This window comes from Vanessa cardui, chromosome 1, assembly GCF_905220365.1.
Source record: "Vanessa cardui chromosome 1, ilVanCard2.1, whole genome shotgun sequence".
NCBI lineage: Eukaryota > Metazoa > Arthropoda > Insecta > Lepidoptera > Nymphalidae > Vanessa > Vanessa cardui.
In genome coordinates this window covers 748106-764691 of record NC_061123.1, presented here as the reverse complement: position 1 = coordinate 764691, position 16586 = coordinate 748106, and the positions used below count along the sequence as shown (strand labels likewise).

Sequence of the window (16586 nt, the reverse complement as noted above, 5' to 3'; positions counted from 1 at the left end):
CAATATTGGTGGTGACCACAATTTTTTTATTAGGCCTATTTTGCTATAAATTATAGGTATAATTTACAATTAAAGAAATAATAAGAGGGTATGACTCTCATGACGTTTCTGAACAAACTTTAGTCAATTATTTTCACATCCTTGTAAATATTATGTAAGTGTGACGTTTTCAAATTTGACGTTTCTTGTAATAATTTGTTAATTCTACTGTAATATCCGATATTATTCTAAAATTAAAGTTTTAGATGAGTAGCGAGAAGGTTACATACATATTCGATATGTATAAATAATTTATAGATGATACACAAAAATCCATTCGAAGAAAGACAACGAACTAGCCTCAAACTAATTAAAATCAAATAAAACTTCTAACTCTGATCCATCACGAAATCTCTGACCTGTAAAGGTTACCCTTCAATTTGAATTACGAAATTGAGGTTATAAATTTATAATTTAAATAATCAATTAGTTGTCGTTCAACGTAAATATTTTACTCTTATAAAACAACGTTTGTTTTGGTAAAATATTTACCCTAAATAAATAACGAGTTGAAAATTAAAACGTTTGTTGTAAATTACTTTAGGAGTAAGTCACGCTATTGCCCTAATGATAAATCAATACAGCCTTACAGATTACAATGAAACGTTTCTCTTTATGCTTAATTACGAACATTTGGCCTGTAAAAAACATTGCTTTACGATATTTTAATAAATATAGAGAATAACTGGGCTACCAAAAATATATGGTCATTTCTAAAATGGGATATGGATACAAAAATAGTAACCATAGCCTAGACCACTTTCCAGGAACCATTAGTACTAATTTGATACCCCTTTTTCCTTGTTATTACGTTAACTCAATAACGGTCGAATTTCAAGTAATAATCCAGGTGGACTTTCTTCAATAAATGTAGAAGTAAATTTTCTTGTATAAAATTAGCCATAAAATATTCATTTTTTCTTTAATTAATTGGGTATATACAGATACCCTCAAGGTGCTTTTCATTGTATATACCACTAAAACAAATGAAAACTCATTATTAATATAAACCTGTTTTCCTTGAGTCCTCGAATTCTATCCACTAACACCTCAGCTCAAGCTTTGTGTATGTTAGAAGATTTTAGAAAAATCCAGGAACGGATATTGTAACGATATCGTGTCGTACCCTCTAAAGTTACTTTCCAGGGGTTTAGTAAATATATCGCGTCAGCATTGTAGGTAATCTTTTATTGTCCACCTGAGAAGTTCAGATAGAGGATACACGTTAAACCGCCTTTGTTATCGGTATATTTTATAGCGTTTTCTCAACGGCTTAATGTCAGCATCTACTATATTAATACCAGGTATACATCAGAGACTATTGTCTGAGGGTTTCAGGCACTTGTAGAGCAGCTTGTAACGCTTGAAATGCATACTGCATGCAGTCTTGAATACACAATCAATACAACGTCAACTACGAAAAGACGTATTAACTACTTGCGATAGTATCGCCTACGGCCTTCTTTCTATAATATTTAAGTCTTTGTCATCAGCGATTTGAAAATAGAATTTATATGAAGCCGACATTATTTTTTTTCTTTTTATAACAATATTAATAAGAAGTCTATGTGAGGATCTGTCTCATACATGTGTTATGAGATACCATTAGCTCATCATATATTATCTCATATTAATTATCCTCCTACCTTGTTTTCTTCTGTAAAATGAAGAGTGTAAATAATTCACTTGTGTTTGCGTATATCTTCTACACAGATAATTATGTCCGTAATTAAGCAAGGAAAATATTTACTATCAGCGCAAAGAGAAAATTACGAGACGGAAATATTTAAAACTGTAAGTATTTCTTCGCATCGTACTAAAAGCGATTACGCATAAATTTAAACGAAAGGCGAATACCGATCTTCTAAATCTCTAGAGTCATCTAATGGACTCGTTTGAATGGATCTTAATTTTACATCAACGCAAGTATTTCCTCTACTTTTCATGGAAAAGCCGTTTTTCGTTATAAGATCGGAGAGCTGCAGAGGATAAAAACAAATGAAAATAGCCTTCAACATATTCTAATAAGGCAAATGCTAATTATACATACAAAGGAATGCAGGCGAGGCTTAGGTAGATCTATTTATACTAATTAATCCGTCGACCGAGCACCTGAGTCTGTGGCTGTTTACATAATTTCAGAATTACTCTCGCCCTGACTATTTACGTCTATAACTATAAATAGTTTTTATTATATACAAATTGAATAAAGTATATAAAAGAATATTCCATTTATATGGAACGTTATGGTTTTATATGAACGTTCGTCACGTGGAAACAGTTATTGAAGAAAAATTTGTATGCAATTATTTTATATTTAATATATATAAATATGAAAGGGAAGGAAAATACGTAGAACTGTAGGGAGAGAAGGACAGAAAATGCTTTAATTTTCATTCCTGTCACGTGTATTGAGTTGCCTACGCCTTTATTTTTAGGTATTCGTCTTTCGTTTCTAAAAAGGAAAACCCTCTTAGGACAACTCTCGTGCCCGTCAGTTTGGCAGATTTTTATTCCACATTTACTACAGAAAAATAATTGTAATTTTGAAACCCAGATAAACTTTCTTGTCCTATTTTTAAACAAAAAAAAATTAGAATATACAAAAATATTTTTCCATTATTTTTATTATATTACTAGCCGTGTCCGTGACCTTATACATGTTTGAATTTAACAATATATAATATTATATATAATATATATATATATATATATATATATATATATATATATATATATATATATATATATATATATATATATATATATATATATATATTATATATTATATATATAATATTATATATATATATATTTATAAGTAGCTCCATATTATATCAGTTATCTGCCAGTGAACGTCTCGTCAAAATTGGTTCAGCCGTTTCCGAGATTAGCCGGACCAAAAAGACAGACAGACAAAAATTGTAATGTAAATTGTGGTATATATACCATGTCTAAATATATAAGCATTGATTAAAAAGGGCTATTTTAATATTACAAAAAGACACTCCAATTTTATTATATGTAAAGATGATGAACGTGTATAGTCTTATGTTAAAACGCAATAAAAATAATTTGTCAAATTCATTAATTTGTAGCGATAACAGTTACTGTTAAAAACTTACTGTTTCTACAGTCAAATAAAAATCACTAAATTAATCATCAACTCAGATATCAAATTAAAGGAATTAAAGGATGTATTAAACCATTCGTTTTAATTTAAGGAACAGAATAACTTTTATCGAATTATAAGTTCTTAATTTAATCTCGTTTAAGGCGTGTTTAAACCGCCCTTACTGCCTGTAGCGACTGAGGGCGAATTTGAGTTCCCGCAGTATAATCTGTTATACTTAATTGTTGTCGGGCCCGCTGGTATTTCTGAAAGTTTAATTATATCTCCGTAAAGCCGCGCGTCAGGTGTTCATTGAAGTCGTCTTGTAAAATAAGTGATATTTATGATTCACATAGTCTCTGACTGAATTTATCCGTCATTCAGAAGATCTATATTTTCTTCATACAAAGTTTTTGTGTATGAATTATAATATTCGCTGCGTTCGCTCCATAATGGCCCTGAGCCTAATCCCGAACAGTTTAATCTTCCCTGCATGTACAAATATAGTATACAAGTTGTAGTTCGCGGCTTCACTCGCGTTTTAAAGTTTTGTTTGTCACGTGTTAGGCAAAAAAGTAGCCTATGTATTTCCTTGGAGCTCAAATTTTCATCATACCGTTTCCATCCAATTCGATTCATTGGTTTTGGTAGTGAAAGAGCGATGGATATACAGACAGACAGAGTTACTTTCACATTTATGGTAGTATAGAAGTATAGATTAAGCAAGATATAAATAGCATATTAAAATTAATTAGATTTCGTTTCTAAGGGTTTAAAGTCGAAACAAATATTTGTCAACAAAATAAATAATAATAATAAATAACTTATTTTACCTTAGCTCGAATATTGTTGGAATCTCTTTTGTTGGTTTACCCTTGTAAAGGGGTTTTGCGTGAATTTCAATTTCGACCGACCGCCAGCAAGGTGAATCGAACAAAGAAATGATCACGGGGGATGTTAATTTTCAATCTCGTAAAAATGAGTCGTCAGTTGAGGATTAATTATATTTCGCGACCGACCGAAAAATACTTTTGGACCCTTACAAGCTTTTACCCTAGTCTCTTATAACAGACTCAGTTATCAATTTTTCAGAAGCCTTTGTGTTGTTGCTATGTAATAAATATTTTTAAGTACTTATGCCCCGAGTTGAAAATATGTGGCCCATTGAAATAGTGTTGTTTGAATTGTTATGGTCCAAAGTAATTTACTTTTGCTGATTAATTTTGTTTTCTTTAAATTAATGGCTAAACAAGCTGTGGAACCTTTTGTGGTAGATACCATTAAAGCTTCCATTTACTATTTTTATTTGGTAAAGTATTAAAGTATGACTACTGCTGTTTAGCGGGAGAGTAATAAAAATGAAATACGAATGATTGCTATCTATTCAGAGAAGTCTACACAGAGTTGATTTTCACTAAGTTTCTTTTCATGCTCAAGGGTACTTTTTCTTTTATGTCATTTGTAGGTGTAGGACTGTCAAACGGGTCATTTCATAGTAAGAGATAACCACCATCCATCTATGGGTACTATAACAAATATTTATCAGTTTTCCTGGTCCAATGACGAATCAACTTAGACGATATGTTCCTTATATCTATAGTTACACTGGCTCGTGTGCTACTTATGAATTTAAAAATATAACCAAATTTGGCCTATCTACCAATTAATCGTCACCCAAAAATTATGTTCACGTTGGTACATAGACGAAATATAAATTTTCTATCATTGAAGAGGATTTATTGAGGAATACGATTTACGAGCTCGAAAATCTCAAAAAATAACATAAATATAACAAATATATTTATTGCAGAATGCGGCAAGCGTCGTACTATCGGAGCTGGAAGGAAGCGGATAGTAGGCGGCGTGGAAGCTTCTCCTGGAGACTGGCCTTTCTTAGCGGCGATTCTAGGAGGGCCAGAGGAGGTGTTCTACTGCGCTGGAGTTCTCGTCGCTGATCAATGGGTACTGACTGCATCGCATTGTGTTGGCAAGTAAGTCAATTGCATTTACCAAACCTGAGCCAAACTATATTTTAGCAAACCTCGTTTTAGTTTCGATTTCATAGACAAATTTAAAAATTAGAAAAAGGTGATTTGATTTTTGATGCCTCAACCTAAAATTTGAGAACAGGTCCCCGGCATCTGTAATCTTGACCAGATAAAAGGATATTTTACTAATTTAAGTTACTTATTTTTACTTTTACCAGTCACTCAGATGTTAATGGCTGGACTATCCAACTGGGTATCACTCGAAGACGATCTCACGCGTACTACGGACAGAAGGTGAAGGTCCGTCGAGTGGTACCACACCCTCTCTACAATGTCGGCGTTGCCCATGACAATGACATCGCGTTATTCCAGGTATTCTTGCAGGAGTCTAAAGCTTCTTCATACTTTACGTAGGAAATAACTTTTGAATTAGTTCTCTGTATTAAATTATATATACTGATAGATATATCAGGCGATAGGCGAGATATCGCCTGCAGGTAAAACAAGAATTGTCGTTATAGGTATTCTGACGCATGTTTCCTATAAATGCCATAAGAATTAAAGTCAATGTCGCATATATAACTTTCAGACAATTCACGATCTGTTCCACGGCGAGTTCCAACTTTGTTCTTACAGCATACCGTCACAGATTCTAGCGAAGTTGTAAATTCATTATCATGATTAACGATTGAATAGTGGATTATTTGAAAGTAATTTTAACTTAAATTTAATTTTGTTAATTGTATGTTTTTATTAATTTATAATATTGATTTTCAATACAATGGTATTGATAGAGATGACGAGATGGCCCAGTGGTTAGAACGCATGCATCTTAACTGATGACTGTGGGTTCAAACCCAGGCAATCGCCACTGAATGCATGTGTCTAATTTCCAAGAAATCTGCCACATATGGTTATATTATATTATATTTCACCAACCCACATTGCAACAGCCTAGTGGAATATGTTCCAAACCTCATCAAAGGGAGAGGAAGCCTATATGTCTAGACCTATGTTAGATTAGGTGGTATCACAGTTACGTTCTCACCAGTTGGCGGTTCGTGTACGCTACCACGAGCAGTTGTCCCCGGTGTGCTTACCGCCGGCTCAGCGAGCACTCGCGCCCGGCACCCTGTGTACCGTCATCGGCTGGGGCAAGCGGGATGATAAGGACAGTACGTATTCTTTAAATTAGAAAGAAAGAAGAAGAATAAAAATCACTTATTGTCATACACACATATAAAGAAAAAAATATATATAATGAATATAATACTTGTGTGCAGTCAAAAGGAGACAGCTCAGGCTATGAGGGACTTTATCCCTCTGCTGATTTTCAGCTGTCTATCTTGTAGCCACGCAATGACAGTATCAACGTAAACATAAACATTTGAGGGGTATGGGACGCGAGGCGCAGGTTTTTATATAGTAATATTCTTTGGTGAGGTTACTGCTCAAGTTTTTGACTATTCTATGTGTAATGAAGACAAGGTGCTATTGCAACAAATGACCACGCTTTAAAGTTATAACATCTATAGTCGAACCGATATTTGATTTTTGACAATGGCAAGTGAAACGAGACTTTACTAATGCCGAACGAATGAGTACCATTGCTTCAGTTTACACAGGTACACTTCATGAAGCCGAAAAAAACACAATCAGAATTTTTTAGAAAGACAAAACCGATGCTTAAAATTTTAAATATCTATATATTTCTTGTATGGACTTAATGAATTTAAATTCATGTTTAGTGTCAGAATATGAACCAGCGGTGAACGAGGTCGAGGTGCCAGTGCTGAACCGCGACCTCTGCAACCAGTGGCTCGAACACCGGGACTTGAACGTCACCGAGGGAATGATTTGCGCGGGATACCCGGAAGGCGGCAAAGACGCCTGTCAGGTGAGCGGGATTTTTAACTTGACATAGAATTAAACACTCAAGCTGCGGCTACCTATGCAAGCATCACTTATATTAACACTATTCCATGTGCTTAATTTGTGCTTGTAATCTCGTTCTCGGTGTAATGAAAACCTCGTGAGGAAACCGGCATGTGTTAAACAGTCAAATTCTAAGTAGAATCGCAAATATTCTTTTGTAGTCTTGTTTCTTTACAGGCTTACTACATACTTACTACTTACTTAGACTTATTACTTTACTATGTAATTACTTGGTGGTAGGGCTTTGTGCAAGCCCGTCTGGGTAGGTACCATCCACTCATCAGTTATTCTACCGCCAAATAACAGTACTCAGTATTGTTGTGTTCCTGTTTGAAGGGTGAGTTATCCAGTGTAACTACAGGCACAAGGGACATAACATCTTAGTTCCCAAGGTTGGTGGCACATTGAGAATGTAAGGAACAGTTAATATTTCTTACAGCGTCATTGTCTATGGGTGATGGTGACCACTTACCCTCAGGTGGCCCATATGCTCGTCCGCCAACCGATAACATAAAAAAAAAAGTTAAGACCAGAATGGCAATATTTGAGTGGATAAGCGTGTGTGATTTGATACATTCAATTTTATAACTATAAGGGACAGCGAATAGAGTGTATCAGAATTGATATGATAGCAATTTGATACGACCAGGGATAATGGGCGTTAGAGACTTACGTGTTTCCCGAGGTTCAGTATTATTGGTAACACTGTAAAAACTTTATAAAAACCAGGTCGTGCACGATGTTTACGGAAAAATAAACAATTATCGCTACTCCAAATAATACATTTCTTATTTTTCTCTTTTCTTTTCTTTTTTCTTTCTTTCTTTACTGAGTATCCTGTTAATCCAAATTTACGTCACGACTAACCCGAAAATATTGGACCATTGCTGTCAGCTTGAGTTTTTGTAAACTTTGTTTTTAGTCAAATCAACAACCGTAATGTACACGTTTACAGAGGAAATTAAACCAAGTCAACAATTATTTAAATAAGTAAATTATACAAGGGCTATTTAAGAGCTTTTATTATAAAATAAATAACGCTAATTTTGTTTACAATTATAAAACTGTTAAATTTCTAACTCTAATTTGCTGAGATTTTTTTGTTTGTTGTTTAAGAAAGATCGACTTACATCCGACCCAAGACCCGACTCAAACACAGTCATACTACTTCACAAACGAATTATAATAGCCCCAATATTTAAATAATGAATGTACAAATATGCATATTAATAGGCTATTTGACTGGTTTTTAAAATCCATTTAATATTATTTAGTTGAAGTTAAGGAACCCAGTAAAAGTTTTGTTTTTTATTTCTCGGACATATTTACCGAAAAATATCATACTAAAAATTCCATATTTAAATAGCGCGCAAAAACGTTACTCGGACAATATGGCGCTGCAATGGGGTCGGTGACGTCACTTTGCTGTATTTTAATCTGTGGTACATCTAGTAAAAAACAAAGTATACAAGAAAGTGACTTCATTATAAGCCCGCCAATCGGGAGCGTTTTGTGTCACGTGACAAACGTTTGAAAAAATGCCTTTTTTATTTATGGATTTTTGAATAAATTAAGTATTATTTTCAAATTTCGTTAGTAAATAACCATTTAAAACTCATAATATACACTGATTACAATAATTTACAATTTATTTTTGAGATTTGATATTTTTGTCTACCATGTTTCGGGAATGATTTTATAGTCGTTTCAAATGATATTATTTCAATGAGGCGCCACTGCGATAGCAGACAGGGTGGATTTGATTTGACAGGTTAATCAGCATACAACATAGAAGTTCAACTTAAATATTATTGTTAAACGAAAAACAGCTGAGATGGGTGAATGAGTAGAACGCGTGCATCTTAACCGATGATTTCGGGTTCAAACCCAGGCAAGCATGACTATAATTTGTGTTTATAATTTATCTCGTGCTCGGCGGTGAAGGAAAATATCGTGAGGAAACCTACATGTCTCTAATTTCATCGAAATTCTGCCACATGTGCATTCCACCAACCCGCATTGGAACAGCGTGGTGGAATATGTTCCAAATCCTCTCCTTAATGGAAGAGGAGGCCTTAGCCCAGCAGTGGGTAGTTTACAGGCTGTTACTTTATACTATTGTTAAACGTGCTGTAACATCGAATTGGGACAACGTTGTGTATAAATAAAAATAAATAATATATTTTTAATTCTACTCATTGCGCTCTGAATGATCAATTCTGCTAAATGTTGAATTGGTCTAATATTTGAAGCTAAATTGCGTAATATTACGAAACTACAGTTATATACTGAATGATAATAATATACTGAATGAACCGATAAAATTATCATATGAAATATTCGTCGAATCTTCCTTATTAATAATGAGCTGTATTTGCGAACTGCATTCATAATATGATATTAATTTTAGTTTCTCGTGAACGCTATTTGAATTGTAATATTATAACATACAAATAACGTTAGTTGAGCTGGACCTGTGGTTAGAAGTACTGAATTCGAATCGAAGATTACGAGTACACATCCTAGTGTGAAAACTATGTGTCGGATGAAATTCTGCTACATGTGTATGTACGAACTTGCATTGAAATAACTTGTCAGAATAAGTTCCAAATATTTTCCTTCAGTGGTTTCATTATGATAGATGGACAGACAATATTACTTTCGGATTTGTGATATATGTATACTATACATTATTTATTGAATAAGAAGTTAGGTGAGGTAACCAAAGAGTAGTAATCTTTCAAAAACATTTTAGTTGGTGCAAAAGGAGGCGTCCCAAGAGGTCACTTAAAATTTTTTCTTATCTTTAGAACACTACTGTCACTTTTATTATGTTTATGATCTGGCTGGTTATATCACAACATGTTTATTTTAAGAATAGAAAAAGTAAAAATACAGTTTTCAAGAAATAATATCTGCCGAGATAGTTCTTGTATTGAGATATACAGAACGAAGTCAATAGTATGGTTTTAATACCGCCTGCTATTATGTTTGTTTTCAATGCATCGGTTGCATTGTGTTCCATATTTGTATTCCTAAGGTTTCATTTCGTATCCGGACAAATAATTTAAAGAAATATCGTCAAGAGATATCATTGTTTTGTTTAATCTTGAAAGTTATCTTAGGTAATATGTCTTATTTTCTAAAAAACATTTTTTTTTAAATACCAACGGGCGAAGCGCGCATTCGATGTTCATAGCCTAACGCGATAGTGCGCCCGTCTGTCTGATTTCCCTTGCTGTAATGCATACGGCATGCCCACGTGTTTATATTCTATATATTTTATATATACATATATTATACACAGACTTCTCACATTCTACATTCAATAGAAATATATTAAATCATAAAACGCACGACGTTGACGTATGTTCGTGTATTGTGATATTTCGAATTATGATCATTTCTTCCATTATTATTATTAACTTGTTAAAAGCTGAACCACCAAATTTTCCTTAAAAAGAAAGAAGATCTTTATTCAGTAGCAGGACTGAGTGAACACAGTCTATTATATTTATAACTGCGGGTCGATTTGACGTGTACATTAGTTATTATGGAAGTATTATGAAACAGATAGATGCTCATAGATGTGAAGTAACACTACATAATATTTTTACAAGAGTTTACATCTTAACATGAATGTTAATTACATCTTGTAACTAGGGTGTAAAAAAGGTGAAAAAAGTTATTGGACTAACACTGTTAATTTTCTGGAAAATGTCTAAGTTAATACGCCATTAAAAAGCGCAAACAATTTAGTACAAGTGCCAGAAATAAAATTTTAAAACATTTCATTTGAAAATATTGCCGTTAAATTCTTAATATTCCGAGAATAACTTAAAAGATGGGTATGTTTTGTGTTTAAAATAGATTGTAACATTACAGGGAGACTCGGGCGGGCCGCTGCTTTGCAAGGACCCTGATGACACCTCGCGCTGGTACGTCGGCGGCATCGTGTCGTGGGGCATCAAGTGCGCGCACCCGCGCCTGCCGGGCGTGTACGCCTACGTGCCGCGCTACGTGCCGTGGATCACGCGCCAGATTCGCCTCTACGACGACGAGAACGCGCGCTCCGAAGACGACTGAGGTCCGCACGCGTACCCAATGCAGACGTAACCACGACGCTAAAACCTTCTTATCATTTTTTCTAAATAATTTACAATTTATTTTAAAAAAGGAATCAATACCGCATAAGTCTTCACCTCATTAAAACTGAATACTCTTCTTCATCAAATCGTTTGGAGTGATCTCTACTACACATATACAAAAAACTTTGGTTCTTATCTACTTTTTATTTACAAACGATTTCCATCTTCTGTTTAATAATAATTTCGCAGCATTCATAATTGTAATATCGTTAAATATGTCAATTATTGATCATGGAGTGTTTGCGTCTGCGTCGGCGGGATGTACATGGAGTTGTGTTCATTGCTTATGGACTATGAAGTTACTATTTTAACGACAATAAAAATATATATTTGACAATAAAATATATTGACAATAAATTATATTGTAGCGTATTCTACTGACGATTGAAATTCTAATAACTTATATGTATATATTGATAACTAAAAATAGAATGGCTAAATATTTTTACATATCGCTCGTGTGTTGCGTGAGGTAAATTATTTGATGCTGTGATAAAACGGAACTCTATAATATATAATGAAATCGATAGAAATTATACCAGTGATGTTGCAAAGTTCAACTTTTTATATAACTTTGGACGTTTTCACGGAGTCTCTCGATACTTTTTCTCGGGATGTCACGCGTCAGTGTGGTGTTTATTATAATATACGACTAAAGGCTTATGATTATCGAGTAGGGTCACTAAGCTTTAGCGTTTTCAGAATTTTTATATGACGCGATTACTTCTCGATAGATTATTATTTCTATATTGTATATTTATTTGATGTTTGGTGTTGTAGTATTAGAGAGAAGTGCTTTTATAGATTATATTATATACGTATTCCTTTTAACTGAACGTGAGACAATAATGTCTTTGCTGGAAGACATCGCTGTGTGTTATCTTAAATAGAGTTAGATAATGAACCTTATACAATATCTAAATTAACTGTGTCGGTGTGAGTTAATAGGACACTAGTACTTCCTATAACAAAGAATTATACTTGATAAAATATTACAACTATATAAATTAAATGCAGGTCACCGCCCGCTGAGAATGGCTCTTTTGATATCATTTTTATATTAATGTAAAAAGTCGATGTGTTATTTCCTTTATTACTAATGAAATTTAACGTTAAATTGACAATAACACATCAATTGTGGAAATTAGTAACATAGCTTTAATAGCGTGTAAGACTAAGTAGCTACAGAGATGTAACTTAGGCTTAGATCGTTTAAACTTAGGTGATACTTGATTTCGATTCGGAATTTATTATTCACTTTCCATTGATTTACTTTATCTTTAAATTCGTTTAACAAATACTTGACAATATTTAATAAAACATTCGTTCCTTTAAAGATCGGTGAATATATATATTTATGTGATACACTATTTTGTTTTTTCAAATATATATAACTATATAACTTTAGATGAATAGCGTTGAGTATGCTCAAAGTTGCTGTTTTAGATATTATATAACATAATAGATATACATTTATATACAAGCGACAACATAGATAAGAAAATAACAATTTATATAAATTAAAAAATACTACTTAATAATTGAAAGCAGATAAGATATTTAAAAATGTTTCGTATTAAATTTGAACGAATCTCATTCATAAAATATCCACTTAATTAATTTATATAACACCCGTTTATATATTAGAGCTGCTCGTCTTCCCAGACATAAATACAATACAGCTACCCTTATAAATTGAAAAAAAAAAATTGAAAACTTATAGCCTTTTTTGAATATTAATTGTAAACAAAAATGGTTCTCATATTGCTCAAAAGTCATTCATATTTGTCAAGTTTAGAGAATAGAGATCCATAATTTATTTTATGAAAATGTCTCAATTATAAAACAAAAGCTACGTATATAAATTAATATAAATAAATAAACTCAATTCTCTTTTTAAAATGACAATATACATTTCAAAATATATTTTTTTTTAGAATAAATGCACAATGTTGCCATAGATAAAAAATACAGTTTATATATTGTTGCTATGTTGTCGTTCGTATCGATAAGGTTGTTGACTTGTTACAAGTCCTCTTCTTTCCACGAGCTTTCTATTAGAATAAAGAAAAAAAGATTTACATCAAGTAATATAAATTGAAATATCCCTTTATACGAAATGTGAATTTGTTTAAAGAAAAACATTATAATAAAATCGTAAATGTGTTGTGTATATAATATTTTATTTAAACTTATAGGAATACTTCGGTTGTTCTAATAAATAACGTAGTGACTGAATAAAAAAAAACTATAAATAAAAACTATGTCAATTGTTTGGCAATTGACAATAATACATTAACATAACCCATTATAAAAGTAAGATTATTTAAATGGTATATTAAGAAAGTGTTGACTATTAAAAAAAATAATGTCTATTGCCATTTCGATTGACTTTTTCAGAATAGATTAAGTAGCTTAGGTATAGGTAGAAATATACTAATTATAGATTCGCTTTAGCGTTTTTCCTTCTATTGACTGATTATTTTGAAAATTTTCAACATTATTATTACTTACAATTGTATACTTTTTTCTTCTTTATTAAACATTTCATTTAATTATAAAAAAAATCCTCTTTAAGTTTGATATAAGCGGTTATTTAAATACAGTAATCTCTCTTAATTATTTGATATCTTTTTCAAAAACGCGAGTGTCCTTGTAATTTTAAATCTACGCATTTAGGTCGAAATTGTTAGTATTGCTTTTATTTATATTAGATACAGTTAAGTGGTAACACTTAAATACATAAAGATTATAAATAACACGAGATGCATTGGTATTTGGCTTTATACGGAACATTTGAAATGTTCAGCTCTAAACGTTTATATAGTAGACGTAATATAAGGGATTATATGTCGTATACAATCAATGTACGTAGATTTAATGCTGTTGATCTCATTATTAGGTAATATTACGTGTTCAGCTTCCGGGCCGGTATCGACTCGTAAATTAAGTGTAGATTATAGAAGCTACGATATCTAGAGATGGTAAATGTTTTATATACCTTGTCGGGATGTCTGGACGACGTGAGCGTTGAGCGTTTAAGATATTTATTTCGTTAGTATATTGTATAAAGGTATTTATATACACGTGGAACGGTGGAGACAATTACCAAATTACATGATGTGACGGTCAACTTTTAATCACATATGATTTTTTGTACATTATTTTCAATAATATGTACGCATACATAACCGAGAAGTTACGTTTATTCCACGGGAAATAGGGGATGTGGGGGCTCACCGGAATACGCCGAAACCCTCTAAAAAATCCAAGGCCTTCATTTCATTAGGGTTACTAATTCAATCTGATCATTTTCTTTTATTCCTGATAGTTTTCGAAAATAGATAAACAGTGATGGATCGCTTAAATTATATTATTGCATATACATAATAATTGACTGTTAAAAATGCTATACAAAAGAATTTTTTTTATCGAGTGGGTTTCATATCAATGGGTAGAATTATTCTGGCTTATAAAGAGTCTAGATGCAACTTGATACACATATTAATAAGTGAAGTATTAAAACATATTGTAAAATCAAGCTACGACGTAGCTTTTTGTTATAAAATATCTAATTTTTGATAAATTTTCTTCTTACAACTTATTTTAATATAACATATTAATGAATATCTAACATACTATATACAAAATGTCTCCATCGAGCCACAGCCTATGCGAAGTCACGTGGTGGACAATATTAATAAAGGTTGTGTTGTAGACGTTTAGAATTAAACTAAAGTACTCGTAGTTAGCTTGACATTATTGTCGTCTATAGAGTATCGTGGTGTTCTACCGCTCCCTCTCAGTGTTGATCGTTGTAGTAGTTTAGCCCTCCATTATACGTCGCTGTTTTATTCAGATATATTTTATGTATAATACTGGCAACATTTTTTAACTAAATTACTAAAAATTACATATATGTTTATATAGATTCAAAATAGACTGATGCATTAGACTTTATTACAGACAATGTTATAAAATAATTAAAAAAATATATCTTTTTAATTTATCGTAAATGCCAGTACCAAAAAGGTTTGCCTATTTCTTAGTTCCACGGACGATGTCAATGTGCCAGAACAATAATATTGGACAATAATTTTATATATAAAATAAAATATATTATTTGTACAACCTATAGATATATGAAAGTTTGTATTTTTCCATCGTCTAAGGCTTGAGAGCGAACTTCATAAATTAGTAAAATTATTTCATAATTATAAATATTGCATCGAGTAGTAAAAATGGGAATCGAATCACACAATCGAATAATCGTTAATGACAATAATATTCCAATACAGTACGATATGTTTTATATATCCAGAGAACGTATTACCTCTTGCAATAAATTTACTAGGTTAAGTTACGAAATAAATTTAAAAAAAAATTCAATTATAACTAAAATATACTAAATAACATTTATAACCATTTTTACTACTTCGACGTAGATTAAAAATATGATAGTAGTCATGTAATAGACACGCACAAATTATTCTGTACAAAGCTCTGATAAACATTTTCTGTTAATTAATAAATACTGTTTATGTATCGATGTTGAATGTTGTAGCTGCGGGTGTTGCTTTTGTAATCACAGATGTTACGTGTTTAGTTGTGTAATAATCTTTTACCCTGTTCATTATGAAACTTACCTCGACTTTGCTTTTGGTAACACTTATAATAATATAGTTAAGAATTTAAAAATTTCCTTTTCAAGTTTACATATGTAACTTGTTGTATAATACTGTCTATTAATATGTATAACTACGTAACATATCACTCAATATCCAATTAAAATCTTTTTGTATGTAGTTTGTTACATTTCATATAAATATATTTACACTTCGTTTAGAATCTCAAAATTATTCCTACGCTTTGTCACGTGTAGTTGAAACAAGTAACTAATATTGAATATATCATTATATTAATCAGATTTGAAAACAAATACAGGTTAAAAAAATTCTACGAATTACCTATTTACTAGATAAAATATTAAGTAAAAAATCATACTATGACATTTATATTATTCTAAACCAAACTAAATAAAATATACCAGATTATACCGACAGGTAAAATTATTCTGCAGCTTACCTAGTAGAACGAATTGGCAAGTTATTCTCGTAGCAAAATTATGTTAACGCGTGGCATAGTGTAAGAATATATACAATTTAAATACATTAAGATATATTTTTCTACTATTAGCTTTCTTTTAAGGATTTAGAAGTATTCCTCGCTATTGTGTTAGTTGATTTCTGAAATCCATAGAGTAAATGTTAGCTGCCGGGCAACCGGTATGGATGTCGCTTAATAGTTTGTGTAGCTCTACTTTGTTCCTCAAGCTTGAATTAAAAATACTATAAGAAACATTGT

General features: G+C 31.9%; 1 protein-coding gene across 1 annotated transcript in view; it reads left to right on the top strand.

The window, feature by feature from the left end:
- LOC124531612 (atrial natriuretic peptide-converting enzyme) overlaps positions 1-11204 on the top strand; it is a 140238-nt gene extending 129034 nt beyond the window's left edge. Inside the window, exons 13-17 of the mRNA XM_047106078.1 lie at positions 4962-5142; positions 5358-5511; positions 6191-6314; positions 6888-7036; positions 10960-11204. Coding sequence (XP_046962034.1) covers positions 4962-5142; positions 5358-5511; positions 6191-6314; positions 6888-7036; positions 10960-11160 — 809 coding nt within the window. The 3' untranslated portion in view covers positions 11161-11204. The remainder of the gene's footprint in view (positions 1-4961; positions 5143-5357; positions 5512-6190; positions 6315-6887; positions 7037-10959) is intronic.
- Positions 11205-16586: the final 5382 nt, after the last annotated feature.